This window comes from Engystomops pustulosus, chromosome 7 (assembly GCF_040894005.1).
Source record: "Engystomops pustulosus chromosome 7, aEngPut4.maternal, whole genome shotgun sequence".
Classification (NCBI taxonomy): Eukaryota; Metazoa; Chordata; class Amphibia; order Anura; family Leptodactylidae; genus Engystomops; species Engystomops pustulosus.
The window spans coordinates 28,627,577-28,647,665 of record NC_092417.1 but is presented as its reverse complement, the minus strand read 5'-3'; the positions used below and the strand labels follow the sequence as shown (position 1 = coordinate 28,647,665).

The following is a 20,089-nucleotide window of genomic DNA, read 5'->3' as shown; positions in this document are numbered from 1 at the left end:
GTCCGGTGCTATACCAATAAGCGACGATGTGTCCAATACAAGTCATGAAGACTGGAGATATGTGGGGATATGTTTGTTTGGGCGTCTTCTTGGGACTGCAGGAAGAGTGAGAAGGTGAGTAAAGGGCTGGATTGTCCTTTGGAGATTCTGTTGGACCCACGTTTCTTCCTGTGCAGTTGGACACTGGAAAGAAGCAGCAATGATAGTCCAAATTTGCCCTTCTTCTTTAAAATGTATTGGTGTCCTCAAGAGGCCAATACAATAAAAGTTGTGGCTGAACAGGGAGCAATAAGTTACTGCTGAAACTGCTGTGTTGCGATAAATAAGCGGGTTTTGCAGTTTGGGCACTTAGTATGTTAGTATGGCCTGCTGAGGGTTTACTTAAAGGACATCTACCACCAGGATGAAAGACTGTATGCAAATGAACCTGAGGGGCTCCAGGCTCCATTAACACTTATGGAGCCTGGAGCCCCTCAGGTTCATTTGCATACAGTCTTTCATCCCGGTATTAAAAGGTTTATCACTGCCATGATAGTGATGACCCGTCCATAGCATAAATCATTACTATCAGATCAACAGGGGCGCGATACTCAGGACCAATAACAATCAGCTGATTCAAGTCCTAACAACAACTTAGCCAAAATAACATAGTGGCCAACCTGGGGAACTGCATCTGAGCTTCTTTTTCAATTGAATGGCAGAATTTACTTTCTATTCTCAATGGAAGCTTTATTTGGCATATAGAATAATATAATATGGTGGATGTGTCACCCTGACCATGTAGTCATATCTGCAGGCAGCATGTTATAGAGCAGGAGAAGCTGAGCAGATTGTACATAATGTCCTATCTGCAGGTAGCATGTTATAGAGCAGGAGGAGCTGAGCAGATTATACATAGTGTCCTATCTGCAGGCAGCATGTTATAGAGCAGGAGAAGCTGAGCAGATTGTACATAATGTCCTATCTGCAGGCAGCATGTTATAGAGCAGGAGGAGCTGAACAGATTATACATAGTGTCCTATCTGCAGGCAGCATGTTATAGAGCAGGAGGAGCTGAGCAGATTATACATAGTGTCCTATCTGCAGGCAGCATGTTATAGAGCAGGAGGAGCTGAACAGTTTGATATCTAGTCTTGTGGGATAGGATTCAGCATAACTTTTAACCCTTTAAAACGCTACTGATTCTGGGCTTAGGAGTGGCTGGCTCTTATTGGTGAATGAATGGTAACTACATACAGAGGTGATTGTCATTCCTACTAAGCAGGACCTCCAGATACAACCAGTAGGTGGCCGCACACATACACATAAGGCGAGACGTCTCACAAACTGATGTTTATTATTCCCATCAAAAAAGCCGCTCATCCTGGGATATGTTGTGCCATGAGGAAAGTCAGGATTGGTATTAAGTTTCATTTAAAACAGAGGCCTGGGGGGAGTCAGGTTGAAATAAATAGCAAAGCTCAATGCACACAGCTCCACTCACTGTGTAGTGGCCATTCCTGATTATTGCAGCTTATTTTCTATTAAGTGAATGGAAACTCAGCTTTACTAACCAGGAACGGTCACTATATAGTATATAACCCGGACTTGACGGATATGGGTCTTCCATATCCAAAATAGAGCTATACTTAAAGGGGTTGTCCATGGGGTTGAAAAACTTGGCTTCTTTCTTCCAAAAAACAGCAGCACTGTAAAGAGATGAATGAGTCGCAATACCACAGACCACCCATGGTCAGGAGTGGAGCTGTTTATAGAAGAAAGTGTACTTGTTTTTAAACCACTGGACAATCCCTTTAAAAGCATCTAATCCCCCCATCCACTGACTAACTACAGAAGCTTTCAAAAGGAACAGTCACACATCAATGGGGTTTTTTGGGTACTGCTGGGTATCCATTACAGCATCTTTCAGGGGATTTGGTTTTAAAAACTGTTCTACTCATAAAGCAGACCAATATAAAGGACGTCCCCAATGGATCTGTGAACATAGCCCCATAAATACATACTGTAATAAGAATAAATAGAACTATATATTATATAAACAATATATAACTAATATAGAAGACATATAAAATGAATAATTTATAAATAAAAAGACATAATAAATAAAATATGTAACAAATAATAAAACTTTATAACTACATATTATATAAACAAAAAGAAATGTATACACTATAAATAATACATAAATATATAATAAAAAAATGTAAAAAATAGATTTATGTAACAAAAATAATACACAAATGTATACAATATAAATACATAATAAAAAAAATGTACAACATACATGATAAAATAAAAAAAGTACACATACTATAAACATGTATATAACTTAAAAAATATATAAATACATTGAAATCAATATAAAGGTATATAGTAATGACATATAGCATCATTAAAAGTATAGCTCATAAATAGATGTCTTATAAAAATAGGTGACAAAGATCCATGTATCAATGAGAAAAATGATAAATAACAAATCAATATAAATAAAATATCATCTAAATCACATAAATAAAAATATGAATAATATAAATATAAAATAATATAATCTAAAAATATAAATAATATAAATAAAATATCATTTCATATAAATAACAATAAATCAAAATAACATTTTATATAAATAACAGTATAAATAAAATATCATATAAATAAAAAAATCAATATAAATATAATATAATATAAGTCTAATTCCAAAATGTAAAAAAAAAAAATTATATATAAATGATATATAAATAAAAAGTAAATAAACAATATTTAAATTTAATTTATAAATGAATGAAATAAGGTGATCAGCTCTTTACGACAGAGGAGTGACTACATGACATAATATACATGATATTTCTCTTTCCTTCCCTTGATATTAGCACAACACACAGTAGACAGATAATGTATATGACAAGCAGCATATGGGACCCACAGAACTAAGCTATCAGCAGAGTTCTGTCCAATCAATACCCGGACTGCAGCCCAGGCTTTCCAATGCAATTCAAATCAAGCAATTGCTGAATCGGGGGGGGGGGGGGGTGGCACAACAACCTCCCCCATTTATTGTATCCAATGCAAAATTGAGATACTGGTCTCCTGTATGATGCATCAACAAGCTGCCTGTGTAGTGTAGATGGGGTGTCAGGGGTTGTAATTGTCTGCACACACACAGCTATGGATATAGGGGGGGGGGATTTTCAGCACCGCTGTATAGGAACAGCTCCGGGAGGGGAGAGGGAGGATGGAGGGAAGGAAGGGGGGATTCCCATAATATATAGACATTTCTATCCATCTACAGATGTATTCTTTCTACACACAGTAACAAAAAATAAAAAATACAATAAAAATAATATTAATAATAATAATAATTTAGCTTTGGGCTATGCTGGGAGGCAGGGACCACCGGAAAGGGAAACCGGGTCAGCTGCAATATCTGCATTGTACCTCGTAAAAAAAAAAAAAAAAAATCTGCATTTCAAAGCCTCTTCTAGCCCCTGGATTTATTAACCCCTGGCGGCTCGGACAGATCCCTCCATATAACAGCACGGCGCACTATTCCGACTGGGATCCCCCCCTTTTACATTGCAGATTTTCCTGCCATCGGCTCCCTCCATAACACAATCCCAACATCGTTCATTTCAGGCTCTCTCTCTCTCCCTCTCTCTGCCTTTGTACGTCACCGAAACTCCGATACCTCCCCATTTCATGAAATAAATAAATAAATCACAGAGAGAAAGAAAATGAGATCTAGAGGCAGCGATGGAGGAAGGGAAGGCATTGGCTTCTGATCACTATTAAAGGGACATGATGTCGCAGGCCCTGGGTGCCCTTAATACCGGCCTATAGGTAGAGAGAGCTGATTATTTCTGCACCGTATAGAAGATTTGCAGCCGTACGCCCCCCCCCCTCCATCACACTGCAGCGTCCACCACCACCACCACCACGTTGTGCTTGCAGCATCGGGATCAGGCTTTTTTTTGCAAATGACTGCAATCCTTATCTAGTCTCCATGGGTGGATTTCCCAATTTCTTCCCTCCCTCCCCCCCGTCACGGATCTAGATGGATGTGTGTGTGTGTGTGTGTGTGTGTGTGCAGCGTCTATTGACAAATCACATATGGCTGTGTCACCTAAACACAACACTACATGCATTCATATCAGCCCCGGGGACTGTCATGCTGAAATTTGGGTGGGTGGGTGGGTGGGGGGGGATTATGGGAAGAGAGGGGGATTTATATAGGTCAGTATTAGTGGGGTGTATAGATGTGATCAGATATAGGGGGGGTAGATCTAGTATCACAGTATATAGCAATACATGAGATGGGGATATATATAGATGTGATCAGATATAGCAATGAATGGGCTGTGGGGTATGTTTATGTCAACAGATATAGCAGTATATAGTAATATATGGGCTATGGGGCATATATGTGATCAGATATAGCAGTATATAGTAATATATGGGCTATGGGGCATATATGTGATCAGATATAGCAGTATATAGTAATATATGGGCTATGGGGCATATATGTGATCAGATATAGCAGTATATAGTAATATATGGGCTATGGGGCATATATGTGATCAGATATAGCAGTATATAGTAATATATGGGCTATGGGGCATATATGTGATCAGATATAGCAGTATATAGTAATATATGGGCTATGGGGCATATATGTGATCAGATATAGCAGTATATAGTAATATATGGGCTATGGGGCATATATGTGATCAGATATAGCAGTATATAGTATTATATGGGCAATGGGGTATATATGTGACCAGATATAGGATGGGGGTTATATCCAGCGATATATAGTAATTATTGGATTATAGGGTATACATATGTGATCACATATAGCAATGCATGGGCTGTGGGGTATATAGATGTGATCAGATACAACAGTATCTAGCAATGCATGGACTGTAGGGTATATAGATGTGATCCAGCAGTATATAGCAATACATGGGCTGTGGGGTATATAGATGTGATCCAGCAGTATATAGCAATACATGGGCTGTGGGGCATATAGATGTGATCCAGCAGTATATAGCAATGCATGGGCTGTGGGGTATATAGATGTGATCAGATACAGCAATGCATGGGCTGTGGGGTATATAGATGTGATCAGATACAGCAATGCATGGGCTGTGGGGTATATAGATGTGATCAGATCCAGCAGTATATAGCAATGCATGGGCTGTGGGGTATATAAATGTGATCAGATCCAGCAGTATATAGCAATGCATGGGCTGTGGGGTATATAGATGTGATCAGATACAGCAATGCATGGGCTGTGGGGTATATAGATGTGATCAGATACAGCAGTATACAGCAATGCATGGGCTGTGGGGTATATAGATGTGATCAGATCCAGCAGTATATAGCAATGCATGGGCTGTGGGGTATATAGATGTGATCAGATCCAGCAGTATATAGCAATGCATGGGCTGTGGGGTATATAGATGTGATCAGATCCAGCAGTATATAGCAATGCATGGGCTGTGGGGTATATAGATGTGATCAGATACAGCAATGCATGGGCTGTGGGGTATATAGATGTGATCAGATACAGCAATGCATGGGCTGTGGGGTATATAGATGTGATCAGATACAGCAATGCATGGGCTGTGGGGTATATAGATGTGATCAGATACAGCAATGCATGGGCTGTGGGGTATATAGATGTGATCAGATACAGCAATGCATGGGCTGTGGGGTATATAGATGTGATCAGATACAGCAATGCATGGGCTGTGGGGTATATAGATGTGATCAGATACAGCAATGCACGGGCTGTGGGCTATAGGGCATCATACACACTGCAGGCTATGTGCAGGTAGGTCTTCCCAGGGCTATGCTCCAATGCAGATGCACACATCAGGGGGTGCAATGGGGAAGATGGTCTCTTTTTATCAGCCAGGTGCCATTTTGTAGCGGCAGGTTGCCGGCTACAGCCCCCCCCCCGCCTCTGTCATGTCAGTGTGCAAAGGCAGGACACACATATACACACACACATAACATGCGGTACCGCAGTGTTATTACCTGTCAACACCCCGACGCGTATTTGGTGGTCGTGATTAGTAAGGATCATGCCCTCGGCCGCCATCTTCCTTCCGCCGGAGCCGCTGTCACCGGCCGTGCACTGAGCAGCAGAAGCTGGAGAGCGGGGAGGCAGGCGGGGGAGCCGAGCGCCGAGCGCATCCAACCCGGCCGAGGGAAAGACTCCAGAGGGGAGGGGGAGCCAGGCCAGAGCAGCGCACAGCCGACACTATCGAGCTCCTGCACTGGAAGAATTCATGACAAGGGTCATCTGTGCGGCTCATGACTGCAGACTACTGCCCCCTGATACAAATAAATAAATGTCTGACACAGTCTCTTCATTACCTCACATATCCTGCATAAAACCCATAAAAACGGGTGACAATCTCTGTACAGCGCTACTGAACACGTTGCCGCTACATATATAACTACATTTCAGCTCGTTTTCCACAAGAATCAGACAATTGTGCTGAAATATTGGATAAAGTTGCAACCGATTTTTAGTTTTTTGGCTATTGCTTTTACAGAATACAATTGCCAAATTTAATATGAGCCCCGTGGGAGGCAACCCAGGACCTAAGAGCACCCAAAACCTGCTAAGTTTCATACTGCCTCATAGAGATGATAGTCTTGAAATTCTTATACACGTGGGTTGAGTCTCTGTATATGTGTATACAAGAACAACTACAGGACCTTTGAAGGTCCTCCAGAGGTCCTTGAAGGAAGCCTGTCACCAGATTTCACACCATTAAACTACTCGCCCATGTCTTTTCTAGACATTTCCATCTTTATGTGAAATCTCACCCGTTTACCTGTTAAAAAAAAAAAAATCTTCTCCAAAATCACATAAATCATGTATACAAAAACAACTACAGGACCATTGAAGGTCCTCCGGAGGTCCTTGAAGGGAGCGTGTCACCAGATTTCACTCCATTAAACTACTCGCCAATGTCTTTTCTAGACATTTCCATCTTTATGTGAAATCTCACCAATTTACCTGTTAAAAAAATAAATAAGTCTTCACCAAAATCACATAAAATGCGCAGAGAAGAGTCATATTTGCCTGAGGAGAGTCAAGTTTGTAGGCCGCAGAGCGATTATCACTTCAAATGCCCATTTATTCAGATCTGTACAGGCATAAAAGGGATGACAATCTCTGTACAGCGCTGCGGAATATGGCACCTCTAGCGGAATATAAAATGGCTGGGGGGGGGGGGGGATAGGAAACCCAGGACCCAAGAGCACCCAAATCACCCATCGAGTCTGAAACTGCCTGGTAGAGTTGTTACACATAGAGAATTCTAGCCTCGAAAATCCTTAGGGCACCCAACTCGCACTGAGCAAACGGAACTGAACTGACACGCTGGGGTCCGAACAGCGCGTTTTCGTCTAGTTACCCAATTTTTTCCGTTTTGCCCTGAATTGCACAAGGGTTATTGGCGCACGCGATAGGATTGTGCCGCATCGGCGCCGGCTTGCATGCGACACAAATCGGGAGGCGTGGACGTCAGACAACCACAATGATTCGGACTAACCGCGGAATTTAAAAACCAAATTGTGTCGCAAGATCAGCACTCACATACACCAGGAAGAAGGTGAACTCCGGCGGACCTGAGTGGGGGAAGCCGCACATGCAGGAAATTGGACGCGCTATCTTAGTGAATTGCGGCAGCTCCGAATCCTCGTCAGACATTCCGGATCGGCGGCGTCAATGGGACGGGTAAGTAAATGTACCCCGAGTTCAGTTGTGTTCAGTTTCGGTTGTGAACATTCTGGCCAGAGATTCCAGCAAGTACAAGCTGTAAGTTTGATGCGAGTTGGACGCATATCCCTCCATACATGTATACAAGAACAACTACAGGACCTTTAAAGGTCCTTGAAGGGAACCTGTCATGTGATTTTACTCTATAAAACTAAAAGCAAATGTCCTTTATTTTATTCTTTATGTGAAATTTCATCCATTTACCTGTGAAAATCTCCTCCAAAATTATGGGAAAAAAGGAGTAAAATTTTCCTCAGATGAGTCCAGTTTAGAGGCTGCATGGCCTTGAGACACCCCTGTCTACAATACTGTACAGACAAAAAAAAAATATAAAAGTGATGACAATCTCTTTGCAGCACTGCAGAATACATTGTAGTTTTCCACAGGAATAAAAATATGCTACGATATTATGTAAAGTTACAACTAATGCAAAAATTAGCTTTGATATGATGGAATACAATATAGGTTGATAATATGGACAGTGTGGATAATACAACCAGGATCCAAGAGTACCCAGATCACCCGCCAAGTTTGATATTGCCCTATAGAGATGATAAACTTCCAGCCTTCAAATCCTTATACACGTGGAATGACTCTCTGTATACATGAATATCCGAACAACTACAAGACCTTTGATGGTCCTCCAAACTTCCTTGAAGGGAATTTTACTCTTTTAAACCACAAGCAAACCTTTAAAAAATTATTTCCTTTATGTGAAATCTCACAAATTTATCTCTGAAAAAATCTCCTCCAAAATCATGTAAAATGAGCAGAGTAGAGTCATATTTGCCTGAGATGAGTCAAGTTTAGAGGCGGGGGGTAAAGTGTCACTATCTTCTATATTACCTTGAACCATCCTGATGGTGTCTATATCTTCCAGATCTGAGAGCTGCAGAAGTAGAGATACAGACAGTTAAAGGAATAGGCAGAAACTGAATCTTCAACTGTAGCTAACATTTCCAACTATGGGGGTCATTTACTAAGGGCCCGATTCGCGGTTTCCCGATGTGTTACCCGAATATTTCTGATTTGCGTCGATTTTCCCTGTATTGCCCAGGGATTTTGGCACACGCGATCGGATTGTGTCGCATCGGCGCTGGCATGCTCGCAATGGAAATCGGGGGGCGTGGCCGAGCGAAAACCCGACGGATTCGGAAAAACCGCCGCATTTTAAACAATAAAAGTGTCGCTTGGGACGCGCTTACCTTCACTTGGTGCGGCTCGGTGAAGTTGAGTGCGTTCAGATGCTTTTCAGTGCAGCAGCGCCACCTGGTGGACGACGGAGGAACTACCTTGATGAATCCCGGCCGGACCCAAATCCACCGCAGAGAACGCGCAGCTGGATCGCGAACGGACCGGGTAAGTAAATCTGCCCCTATGTCTTTGACTGTAGGGAAAACAATCAAATTAAAAAAAGCATTGCTCCAATAGCATTTTATTTAGAAGTCTAAAACATGTATACTGAGGTGTCACAATTCATTTATACAAATCTTGATAACCTCTGTACACTTTCATTAATTCACACACGAAGTAATCATAAAATGTAAACAAGAGGTAGGGGGAGACACAGAGGGTAGTGGTAGACACATGGTAGGGGGAGACACAGAGGGTAGGGGGAGACACAGAGGGTAGTGGTAAACACCTGGTAGGGGGAGACACAGAGAGTAGGGGGAGACACAGAGGGTAGGGAGAGACACATGGTAGGGAGAGACACATGGTAGGGGGAGACACAGAGGGTAGGGAGAGACACATGGTAGGGGGAGACACAGAGGGTAACGGGAGACACAGAGGGTACGGGGAGACACAGAGGGTAGGGAGAGACACAGAGGGTAGGAGGAGACACAGAGGGTAGGGGGAGACACATGGTAGGGGGAGACACAGAGGGTAGAGGGAGACACAGAGGGTAGGGAGAGACACATGGTAGAGGGAGACACAGAGGGTAGGGGTAGACACGTGGTAGGGGGAGACACAGAGGGTAGGGAGAGACACATGGTAGGGAAGACACAGAGGGTAGGGGGAGACACAGAGGGTAGGGAGAGACACATGGTAGAGGGAGACACAGAGGGTAGGGAGAGACACAGAGGGTAGGGAGAGACACAGAGGGTAGGGGGAGACACAGAGGGTAGGGAGAGACACAGAGGGTAGGGAGAGACACAGAGGGTAGGGGGAGACACAGAGGGTAGGGAGAGACACAGAGGGTAGGGGGAGACACAGAGGGTAGGGAGAGACACAGAGGGTAGGGGGAGACACAGAGGGTAGGGAGAGACACAGAGGGTAGGGGGAGACACAGAGGGTAGGGAGAAACACAGAGGGTAGGGAGAGACACATAGTAGGGGGAGACACAGAGGGTAGGGAGAGACACAGAGGGTAGGGAGAGACACATGGTAGAGGGAGACACAGAGGGTAGGGAGAGACACATGGTAGAGGGAGACACAGAGGGTAGGGAGAGACACATAGTAGGGGAAGACACAGAGGGTAGGGGGAGACACAGAGGGTAGGGAGAGACACATAGTAGGGGGAGACATAGAGGGTAGGGAGAGACACAGAGGGTAGGGAGAGACACATGCTAGAGGGAGACACAGAGGGTAGGGAGAGACACAGAGGGTAGTGGTAGACACGTGGTAGGGGGAGACACAGAGGGTAGGGAGAGACACATGGTAGGGAGAGACACAGAGGGTAGGGGGAGACACAGAGGGTACGGAGAGACACAGAGGGTACGGGGAGACACAGAGGGTACGGGGAGACACAGAGGGTAGGGAGAGACACATGGTAGGGGGAGACACAGATGGTAGGGGGAGACACAGAGGGTACGGAGAGACACAGAGATTAGGGAGAGAAACATGGTAGGGAGAGACACAAAGGGTAGGGGAAGACACAGAGGGTAGGGGGAGACACAGAGGGTAGGGGGAGACACAGGGTAGGGAGAGACACATGGTAGGGGGAGACACAGAGGGTAGGGGGAGACACAGAGGGTACGGGGAGACACAGAGAGTAGGGAGAGACACAGAGGGTAGGGAGAGACACAGAGGGGAGGGGGAGACACAGAGGGTAGGGGGAGACACAGAGGGTAGGGGGAGACACAGAGGGTAGGGAGAGACACAGAGGGTAGGGAGAGACACATGGTAGGGGGGGGCACAGAGGATACAGGGAGACACAAAGGGTAGGGAGAGACACAGAGGGTAGTGAGAGACACAGAGGGTAGGAGGAGACACAGAGGGTAGGGGGAGACACAGAGGGTAGGAGGAGACACAGAGGGTAGGGAGAGACACAGAGGGTAGTGAGAGACACAGAGGGTAGGAGGAGACACAGAGGGTACAGGGAGACACAGAGCGTAGGGGGAGACACAGAGGGTAGGGAGAGACACAGAGGGTAGGGGGAGACACAGAGGGTAGGGGGAGACACAGAGGGTAGGGGGAGACACAGAGGGTAGGGAGAGACACAGAGGGTAGGGAGAGACACAGAGGGTAGGGAGAGACACAGAGGGTAGGGGGAGACACAGAGGGTAGGGAGAGACACAGAGGGTAGGGAGAGACACATAGGGGAGGGGGAGACACAGAGGGTAGGGGGAGACACAGAGGGTACGGGGAGACACAGAGGGTAGGGAGAGGCACAGAGGGTAGGGAGAGACACAGAGGGTAGGAGAAGACACAGAGTGTAGGGGGAGACACAGAGAGTAGGGGGAGACACAGAGGGTAGGAGGAGACACAGAGGGTAGGGAGAGACACAGAGGGTAGGGAGAGACACATGGTAGGGGGAGACACAGAGGGTAGGGGGAGACACAGAGGGTAGGGAGAGACACAGAGGGTAGGAGGAGACACAGAGGGTAGGGAGAGACACAGAGGGTAGGGAGAGACACATGGTAGGGGGAGACACAGAGGGTAGGGGGAGACACAGAGGGTAGGGGGAGACACAGAAGGTAGGGGGAGACACATGGTAGGGGGAGACACAGAGGGTAGGGGGAGACACAGAGGGTAGGGGGAGACACATGGTAGGTGGAGACACTGATGGTAGGGGGAGACACATGGTAACAGACTGTGAAGCCAGAGCATGGAGAGGCTATGGTAACACCCCCAGGCCTCCTTTGCCCCTGGTTTGTTATGCTTGCCATGACCATGTGTCACTGTTGGCATTGTATTTGGCAGGTGATGAGCAGCGCCTGGTTTTCTCCACCACTTGGAATTAAATCCAAAAAGTTCAATTTTCATCTCATCAGACCAGAGAATCTAATTTCTTATAGTCTGAGAGTCCTTCATGTGTTTTGCACACTGTATGCTGCTTTCATATGTCTTGCACTGAGGAGAGGCTTCCTTCGGCAGACGCTGCCATAAAGCCCCAACTGGTGGAGGCTGCAGTGATTGGTGACTTTGTGGAATTTTCTCCAATCTCCATACTGCATCTCTGGAGCTCAGCCACAGTGATCTTGCGGTTCTTCTTTACCCCTCTCACTCGCTCTTTTCCCATGATTGCTTAGTTTGGCTCGACGGCCAGGTCGAGGAAGAGTTGTGGTCAGCCCAAACTTTTTCTTAAAGGAGTATGGAGATCACTGTGCTCTTGGGAACCTTGACTGCTGCGAAAATTCTTTTGTAACCTTGACCAGATCTGTGCCCTGCTACAATTCTGTATCTGAGCTCCTTGGGCAGTTCTTTAGACCTCATGATTCTCATGTGCTCTGACATGCACTGTCAGCTGTTAGGTCTTATATAGACAGGTGCGTGTCTTTTATAATCAAGTCCAATCAGTTTAATTAAACACAGCTTGTCTCCAAAGAAGGAGTCAAACTATCTCAAGGAGGATCAGAAGGAAAGGGTCTGAAGGGCACAGCAAAGGAACTGAATACTTATGACCATGAGATATTTTTGTTTTTCTTGTTTAATACATAAGCAAAAATATCTACATTTCTGTTTTTTTCGGTCAATATAGGTTGCAGAAAAAAATAACTTTTGATCTTACCAATTGGTGGCAATGAAACAAAGAGTGAAAAATTTAAAGTGGTCTGAATACTTTCTGTACCCATTGTAATACCGCAATACAGTGTCTGAACGTTACCACCGCCATGCAATGACTGGATACCACTACACACCCAATAAATAATACAGTATCTGAACATTACCACTACCATGCACTAATGGAATAATACTACTAAAAAGTTACACTATGCAAACACCAAATACTACCCTTCATTCAGTGAATAAATTATACAATCATATGGTGACCAAACTATTCCTCCAACTAGAGCAGTGATGAAATTATGCATCCAATTTCACAGTCATCAGATAATACCAGCAAAAACAGCCTTACTTTTTGTGAGACAAACAATTAATCCCAAAGTACTAAAAAGGTTAATGTCTTATTAATATTTTAAACTTTCAACTACCGTATATACTCGAGTATAAGCTGATCCGAGTATAAGCCGAGACCCCTAATTTTACCAACAAAACCTGGGAAAACCTATTCACTTAAGTATAAGCCGAGGGTGTTGTATACAGCCAGCCAGCCCCATGTAGTATAGAGCTGGCCAGTCCCCTGTAGTATACAGCCAGCCAGCCCCCATGTAGTATACAGCCAGCCAGCCCCCATGTAGTATACAGCCAGCCAGTCCCCTGTAGTATACAGCCAGCCAGTCCCCCTGTAGTATAAGGCCGGCCAGCCCCCTGTAGTATACAGCCAGCCTGCCCCCCTGTAGTATACAGCCAGCCAGTCCCCTGTAGTATACAGCCAGCCAGTCAGTCCCCCTGTAGTATACAGCCAGCCAGCCCCATGTAGTATAGAGCTGGCCAGTCCCCTGTAGTATACAGCCAGCCAGCCCCCTGTAGTATACAGCCAGCCCTAAGTAGTATACAGCCAGCCCTCATGTAGTATACAGCCAGCCCCCATGTAGTATACAGCCAGCCTCCATGTAGTATACAGCCAGCCCCCATGTAGTATACAGGCAGTCCCCATGTAGTATACAGCCAGCCCCCATGTAGTATACAGCCAGCCCCTGCCAAAAAAAAATAAAAAACTTAATACTCACCCTCCGGTGTCCGGATCATTGGCGCGGGTCCCGATCTTCATTGAGAGGCTCCCGATCTTCGGCGCGGGTCCCGGGGGCTCCTCTTCTCTCTTCTTTCTTCTTTCTCCGGCAGAGTCTCGTCCATGCGATCTGCTGGCGCGTGCATACTATGATGCGACGTTATCGCCATCAGCAGCAACACCGCCGCATCATAGTGTGCGCCCGCCAGCAGATCACATGGACGCGACTCTGCCGGCGAGAGAAGAGAAAAGAAAGAAGAGAGAAGAGGAGCCGCCGGGACCCGCGCCGGAAATCGGGAGTCTCGCGCTGAAGATCGGCTTGACTCGTGTATAAGCCGAGGTGAGTTTTTCAGCACATTTTTTGTGCTGAAAAACTCGGCTTATACACGAGTATATACGGTAATTTTTGTGTCATGTGCAGTGCAATTAAAATTATTATATTTTTATATAATTATTTTTTATTCTATAGATTTTAATTAACTGTTTTAAGGGCGGGAGAAGAAATCTAAAAGAAGAAAAATTGTTATTTTTTTAATAGTTAAAAACTCTGAACTATACAATTATAGTCTATAGACCCAATATAGTGGAACCAGTGCAGGTTATACAATTCGGAAATATCAATACAGGCGGTCCCCTACTAAAGGACATCCGACTTACAGATGACCCCTAGTTACAGACGGACCCCTCTCCCCAATGTGAGCTCTGGTGAAGCTCTCCGAATGCTTTACTATGGTCGCAGACTGCAATGATCAGCTGTAAGGTGTCTGTAATGAAGTTTTATGGATAATCCTTGGCTCAATTACAGCAAAAAATCTTTAAACTCTAAAATGTTGTCTGGATCTACAATGATAAAATATTAAGTTCCAACTTACATACAAATTTGACTTAAGAACAAGCCTGTGGAAAGTGTCAAGGACAGGTCTTACAACAGGATTGTGGGCCCACAAAGTAAATTTGGATCTGGTTTTGTTTAAAGGACATCTACCACCAGGATGAAAGACGTATGCAAATGAGCCTGAGGGGCTTCAGGCTTAATACCTATGGAGCCAGGAGCCCCTCAGGCTTATTTGCATACAGTCCTTTATCCTGGTGTTTGTTTGAGCACGGTCCGGCTTTCCTATTGTACATTCGCTACAGTGTCTGCTAGCTTTACCTGAGGGCTCTGATGCTTTACCGGAGGCCTCCGATGAATCTAGCAGCTTATCACTGCTAAAAAGGGGGTAGTGCTAGGAGCTGCTTACTTTACTTTACTTTTTATGGCTGACAGGTCCTCTTTAAAGAAGATTGGTGTTAAAGGGCTATCGGTGTCTGCCGCGCGTCATCCGGCAGTCACCGCCCCTAATCTCACCCCCTCATGAATACGCCGGACCACTGTGAGACTTTATTAAGCAGCTCCTAGTACCGCTTTTGACGTTGACAGGTCCTCTTTGAGCATTGCTCCAGAATCTGTAAAGTGAAATGCAGTTGCACAAACCCAAGGCCGAGGCTGGCAGAATTTGCACAACATGATATGACAGCTACAAGTAAGCAAAGGCAGCAAGCCAAAAGCAGAGAGAGGAAACAGTCCGGGTCAAATCTAAAATTTCACAGAATAGACACCTTCACTTATGAACAAGAACCAAAGAACCCCTGAGGCTCTGACAAGGTGTGGAAGATCGGAACAGGTTTATATACAGTTGTAAGCAAAAGAAAGTGAACCCTTTGAATTTTTATATTGATTACTAATAAAGTGTCACAATAATAGACACTATAAACTACACAATGGAGGGGGGACTGGGGGCGGCAGCATATGACTATACCCTGCGCTGTCCGATACCTCGGATATATCAGCAGTCTCGGGCCTCCATATAAATCTGGTGGGTGACCGCACTGGCAGAAATTATATGAGTGCTGTAACCTTTGCCTGAATGGGCACTGGCCAAAGCCTGGGCCGTTGCCGTGGCTGTAACCCGTTAAACAGTTACATCGGAGTGACGTCACCTAATATATGGATCGTCAAAAGGAAAACTTCGCCTTGATGTGAAAGTCACGGCTTTCTTCGTCAGGAATGAGAGGTATGTGTGCCATTCTCCTAGGTACTCAATCACAAAGTATAAGCCAAGGGTGGGAAATGCTGCTGCTACTTTTTAATAAATTGTCCAGCAGCATCCCCTCACTAATGATATATTTTCAGCAGAGCACTCTTTTAATGTAATGTCGACAGTAGAGCCCCCCTTTAATGTAATTACCACAGCAAAGCCCCCTTCAATGAAACATGCACAGCAGAGCCCCCTTTATTGTAATGTCCACAGCAGAGCCCCCCATTGATAAAATGATCACAGCAGAGCACCTTTAATGTAATATCCACAGTAGAACCCCCTTTAATAAAATGATCACAGCAAAGCCCCCTTTAATGCAATGTCCCCAGCAGAGCCACCTTTAATGTAATTACCACAGCAAAGCCCCCTTCAATGAAACATGCACAGCAGAGCCCCCTTTATTGTAATGTCCACAGCAGAGCCCCCCATTGATAAAATGATCACAGCAGAGCACCTTTAATGTAATATCCACAGTAGAACCCCCTTTAATAAAATGATCACAGCAAAGCCCCCTTTAATGCAATGTCCCCAGCAGAGCCACCTTTAATGTAATGTCCACAGCAGAGACCCCTTTATTCAAATGTCCACAGCCGAGCCCCACCTTGCTAATTAAATGTCCGCAACACAGCCCCCCTATAATGAAATATCCACCTTTCATGTAATTTCTACAGCAAAGCCCCTCTCATAAAATGTCCACTACAGAGCCCTTTCTTTAATAAAATGATAACAGAAGGGCTCTACTTTAATGTAATGACCACAGCAGAACCTCCTTTAATGAAATGGTCACAGCAGACTCTCCATTTACTGAAATGATCACTGCTCTGTCTTCTTCCCTGCAGGCATGCACACACTATGATGTCACATGATGTGCGTGATGTCATAGTGTGTGCCCTGCTTTACTTAAAGGACACCTGTCATCAGGTCTCTGTCACTAGTCCTGTTACCACTATCTGTTGGAGCAGTTCACAAGGATCCATCCCAGCCTTTATCTAGTCAATTAATACACTGATCATTGTAAAATAATCTTTTCTTTATTATGTAAATGAGGCCGGGCACATGGAGAGAGAAAGTGATGTCACCCACGTTGCCATTTCCCTCTCCTCCCCCTGTTCATGTCTGTGTAGTGTATAGTAATGCATTGCTAGTGTCTGTGTTTTACCTGCCTACTTGCTCTCTTCTCCTATATACATGTGTGAGACGGACATCAGCTTTACAAGTACCTGACATGTTCTGCTATACACATGTGTGAGACGGACATCAGCTTTACAAGTACCTGACATGTTCTGCTATACACATGTGTGAGACGGACATCAGCTTTACAAGTACCTGACATGTTCTGCTATACACATGTGTGAGACGGACATCAGCTTTACAAGTACCTGACATGTTCTGCTATACACATGTGTGAGACACAGACATCAGCTACACAAGTACATGACATGTTCTGCTATACACATGTGAGAGACACAGACATCAGCTACACAAGTGCCTGACATGTTCTGCTATGCACATGTGTGAGACACAGACATCAGCTACACAAGTACCTGACATGTTCTGCTATACACATGTGAGAGACACAGACATCAGCTACACAAGTGCCTGACATGTTCTGCTATGCACATGTGTGAGACACAGACATCAGCTACACAAGTACATGACATATTCTGCTATACACATGTGAGAGACACAGGCATCAGCTACACAAGTGCCTGACATGTTCTGCTATGCACATGTGTGAGACACAGACATCAGCTACACAAGTACCTGACATGTTCTGCTATACACATGTGTGAGACACAGACATCAGCTACACAAGTACCTGACATGTTCTGCTATACACATGTGTGAGACACAGACATCAGCTACACAAGTACCTGACATGCTCTGTTATACACATGTGCGAGACACAGACATCAACTACACAAGTACCTGACATGTTCTTCTATACACATGTGTGAGACACAGACATCAGCTACACAAGTACCTGACATGTTCTGTTATACACATGTGCGAGACACAGACATCAACTACACAAGTACCTGACATGTTCTGCTATACACATGTGTGAGACACAGACATCAGCTACACAAGTACATGACATGTTCTGCTATACACATGTGAGAGACACAGACATCAGCTACACAAGTGCCTGACATGTTCTGCTATGCACATGTGTGAGACACAGACATCAGCTACACAAGTACCTGACATGTTCTGCAGTACACATGTGTGAGACACAGACATCAGCTACACAAGTGCCTGACATGTTCTGCTATACACATGTGAGAGACACAGACATCAGCTACACAAGTACCTGACATGTTCTGCTATACACATGTGTGAGACACAGACATCAGCTACACAAGTACCTGACATGTTCTGCTATACACATGTGTGAGACACAGACATCAGCTACACAAGTGCCTGACATGTTCTGCTATACACACATGTGAGACACAGACATCAGCTACACAATTACCTGACATGTTCTGCTATACACATGTGCGAGACACAGACATCAGCTACACAAGTACCTCACATGTACTGCTATACACATGTGTGAGACACAGACATCAGCTACAGTACCTGACATGTTCTGCTATACACATGTGTGAGACACAGACATCAGCTACACAAGTACCTGACATGTTCTGCTATACACATGTGTGAGACACAGACATCAGCTACACAAGCACCTGACATGTTCTGCTGTACACATGTGTGAGACACAGACATCAGCTACACAAATACCTGACATGTTCTGCTATACACATGTGAGAGACAGACATCAGCAGCACAAGTGCCTGACATGATATGCTATACACATGTGTGAGAAACAGACATCAGCTACACAAATACCTGACATGTTCTGCTAAACACATGTGAGAGACAGACATCAGCAGCACAAGTGCCTGACATGATATGCTATACACATGTGTGAGACACAGACATGAACTACACAAGTACCTGACATGTTCTGCTATGTAAATGTGTGAGACACAGACATCAGCTGTCCTTAGTCAAGGACAGCAAGTCCATCATAGAGGCAACATCATAGTTAAAGAATAACTGAAAAGTTTTTTCTTTCACAAATCATTGGTAAAACAACGTTGTGTATTATCTTGGCTAAATCCAGTAGTTTCTTTGCTATCCCCCTCAGATTACCTCAGAGTTGCAGGAGCTGGCTCCCGTCAGTGAGCCTATGGCTCACTTAACCACGCCCCTAACCGGCTCACCATGCCCCTTTAACCCGATACACTCTGGTTAAAAATGGAGTGGTATGGGGTGATTGACTGGCCTGTGGCTTCCTTTTATATAATTAATTGGGAGCCATTCAGGAGCCAGAAGACCTGACTCTTCTTAGTGAGCTGGATCATTAGGCTCATTAGAGCCGTAATTCCTATCACTACTGGAGTCCCTACTTTGTTTTTAGTTTGTTCATCTGTCGGTTTCATGGGAGGCGAGGGGCTGCTGCTTCCTACTTACAGGGGTGGTCACCATGTGACAGTGTTCTCTGTGTATGTAGCAGAGCTGGATGTGTTCCAGACCATGCATACAGATATCTCCTGCACTGCATAGTGAGGTACAAGCTCTGCCCTGTTCCCTATCAGTCCCTTTCTCCCAGTCTATGATTCTACAGAACTCTCTCTGTCTCTCTCCTCTCCTCATGTTTCTCCCTTCCCCCACCTTGTCATCAGCAGTATCAGCTCTGTGCAGATAAGCTATTGACACTGAGTTGTCACACAGCACAGGCAATAGACTGCATGTAATTGGTTTACTTATGATTTATCCCTTCTCCTCCACATGATGGAAGCTGCCAGGTTAGTCACCATATACATCCTGTATGTGCACTGTGCAGTGTTCACTGGATTTACTTGTGGGCAACTAAATGGATTTGATGCTAAATTACTTTAAGGGAGAACACAAGGCACCATGGGATATGTGGGCTAGCTAACTAGCCTCAGTTTGAGAGCATAAACAGACAGACAGTCTCTGCCCACTTCACCTCTGGTGAGAAAGATTTATGTCAAACACTTTCAGAACAGAAAATGCCATAACTTTGGAAAGAAATGGGCGAGCCGCACAAAGTAGGCATAGTTCTGTTTGTTTTCAAAGGGGGAATAACATATAATAATTTGGTAAAATCACTATAGCTTTACATTTACGCTTTAACCCCTTCCCGCTGATGCCCTTTTTCGTTTTT

The 20,089-nt window shown here is 44.8% G+C and overlaps 1 protein-coding gene across 30 annotated transcripts in view; it reads right to left on the bottom strand.

Annotated features, from left to right (window-relative positions):
* Positions 1-6,213, bottom strand: part of GPHN (gephyrin) — a 231,199-nt gene extending 224,986 nt beyond the window's left edge. For 29 of the 30 annotated variants that reach the window (XM_072115191.1, XM_072115194.1, XM_072115192.1 and 26 more), the window contains exon 1: positions 6,037-6,115. In XM_072115191.1, the coding sequence (XP_071971292.1) occupies positions 6,037-6,100 (64 nt within the window). In that variant the 5' untranslated portion in view covers positions 6,101-6,115. Of the gene's footprint in view, positions 1-6,036 lie in introns of all 30 variants that reach the window. The other variant, XM_072115197.1, reaches the window with a different exon arrangement.
* Positions 6,214-20,089: the final 13,876 nt, after the last annotated feature.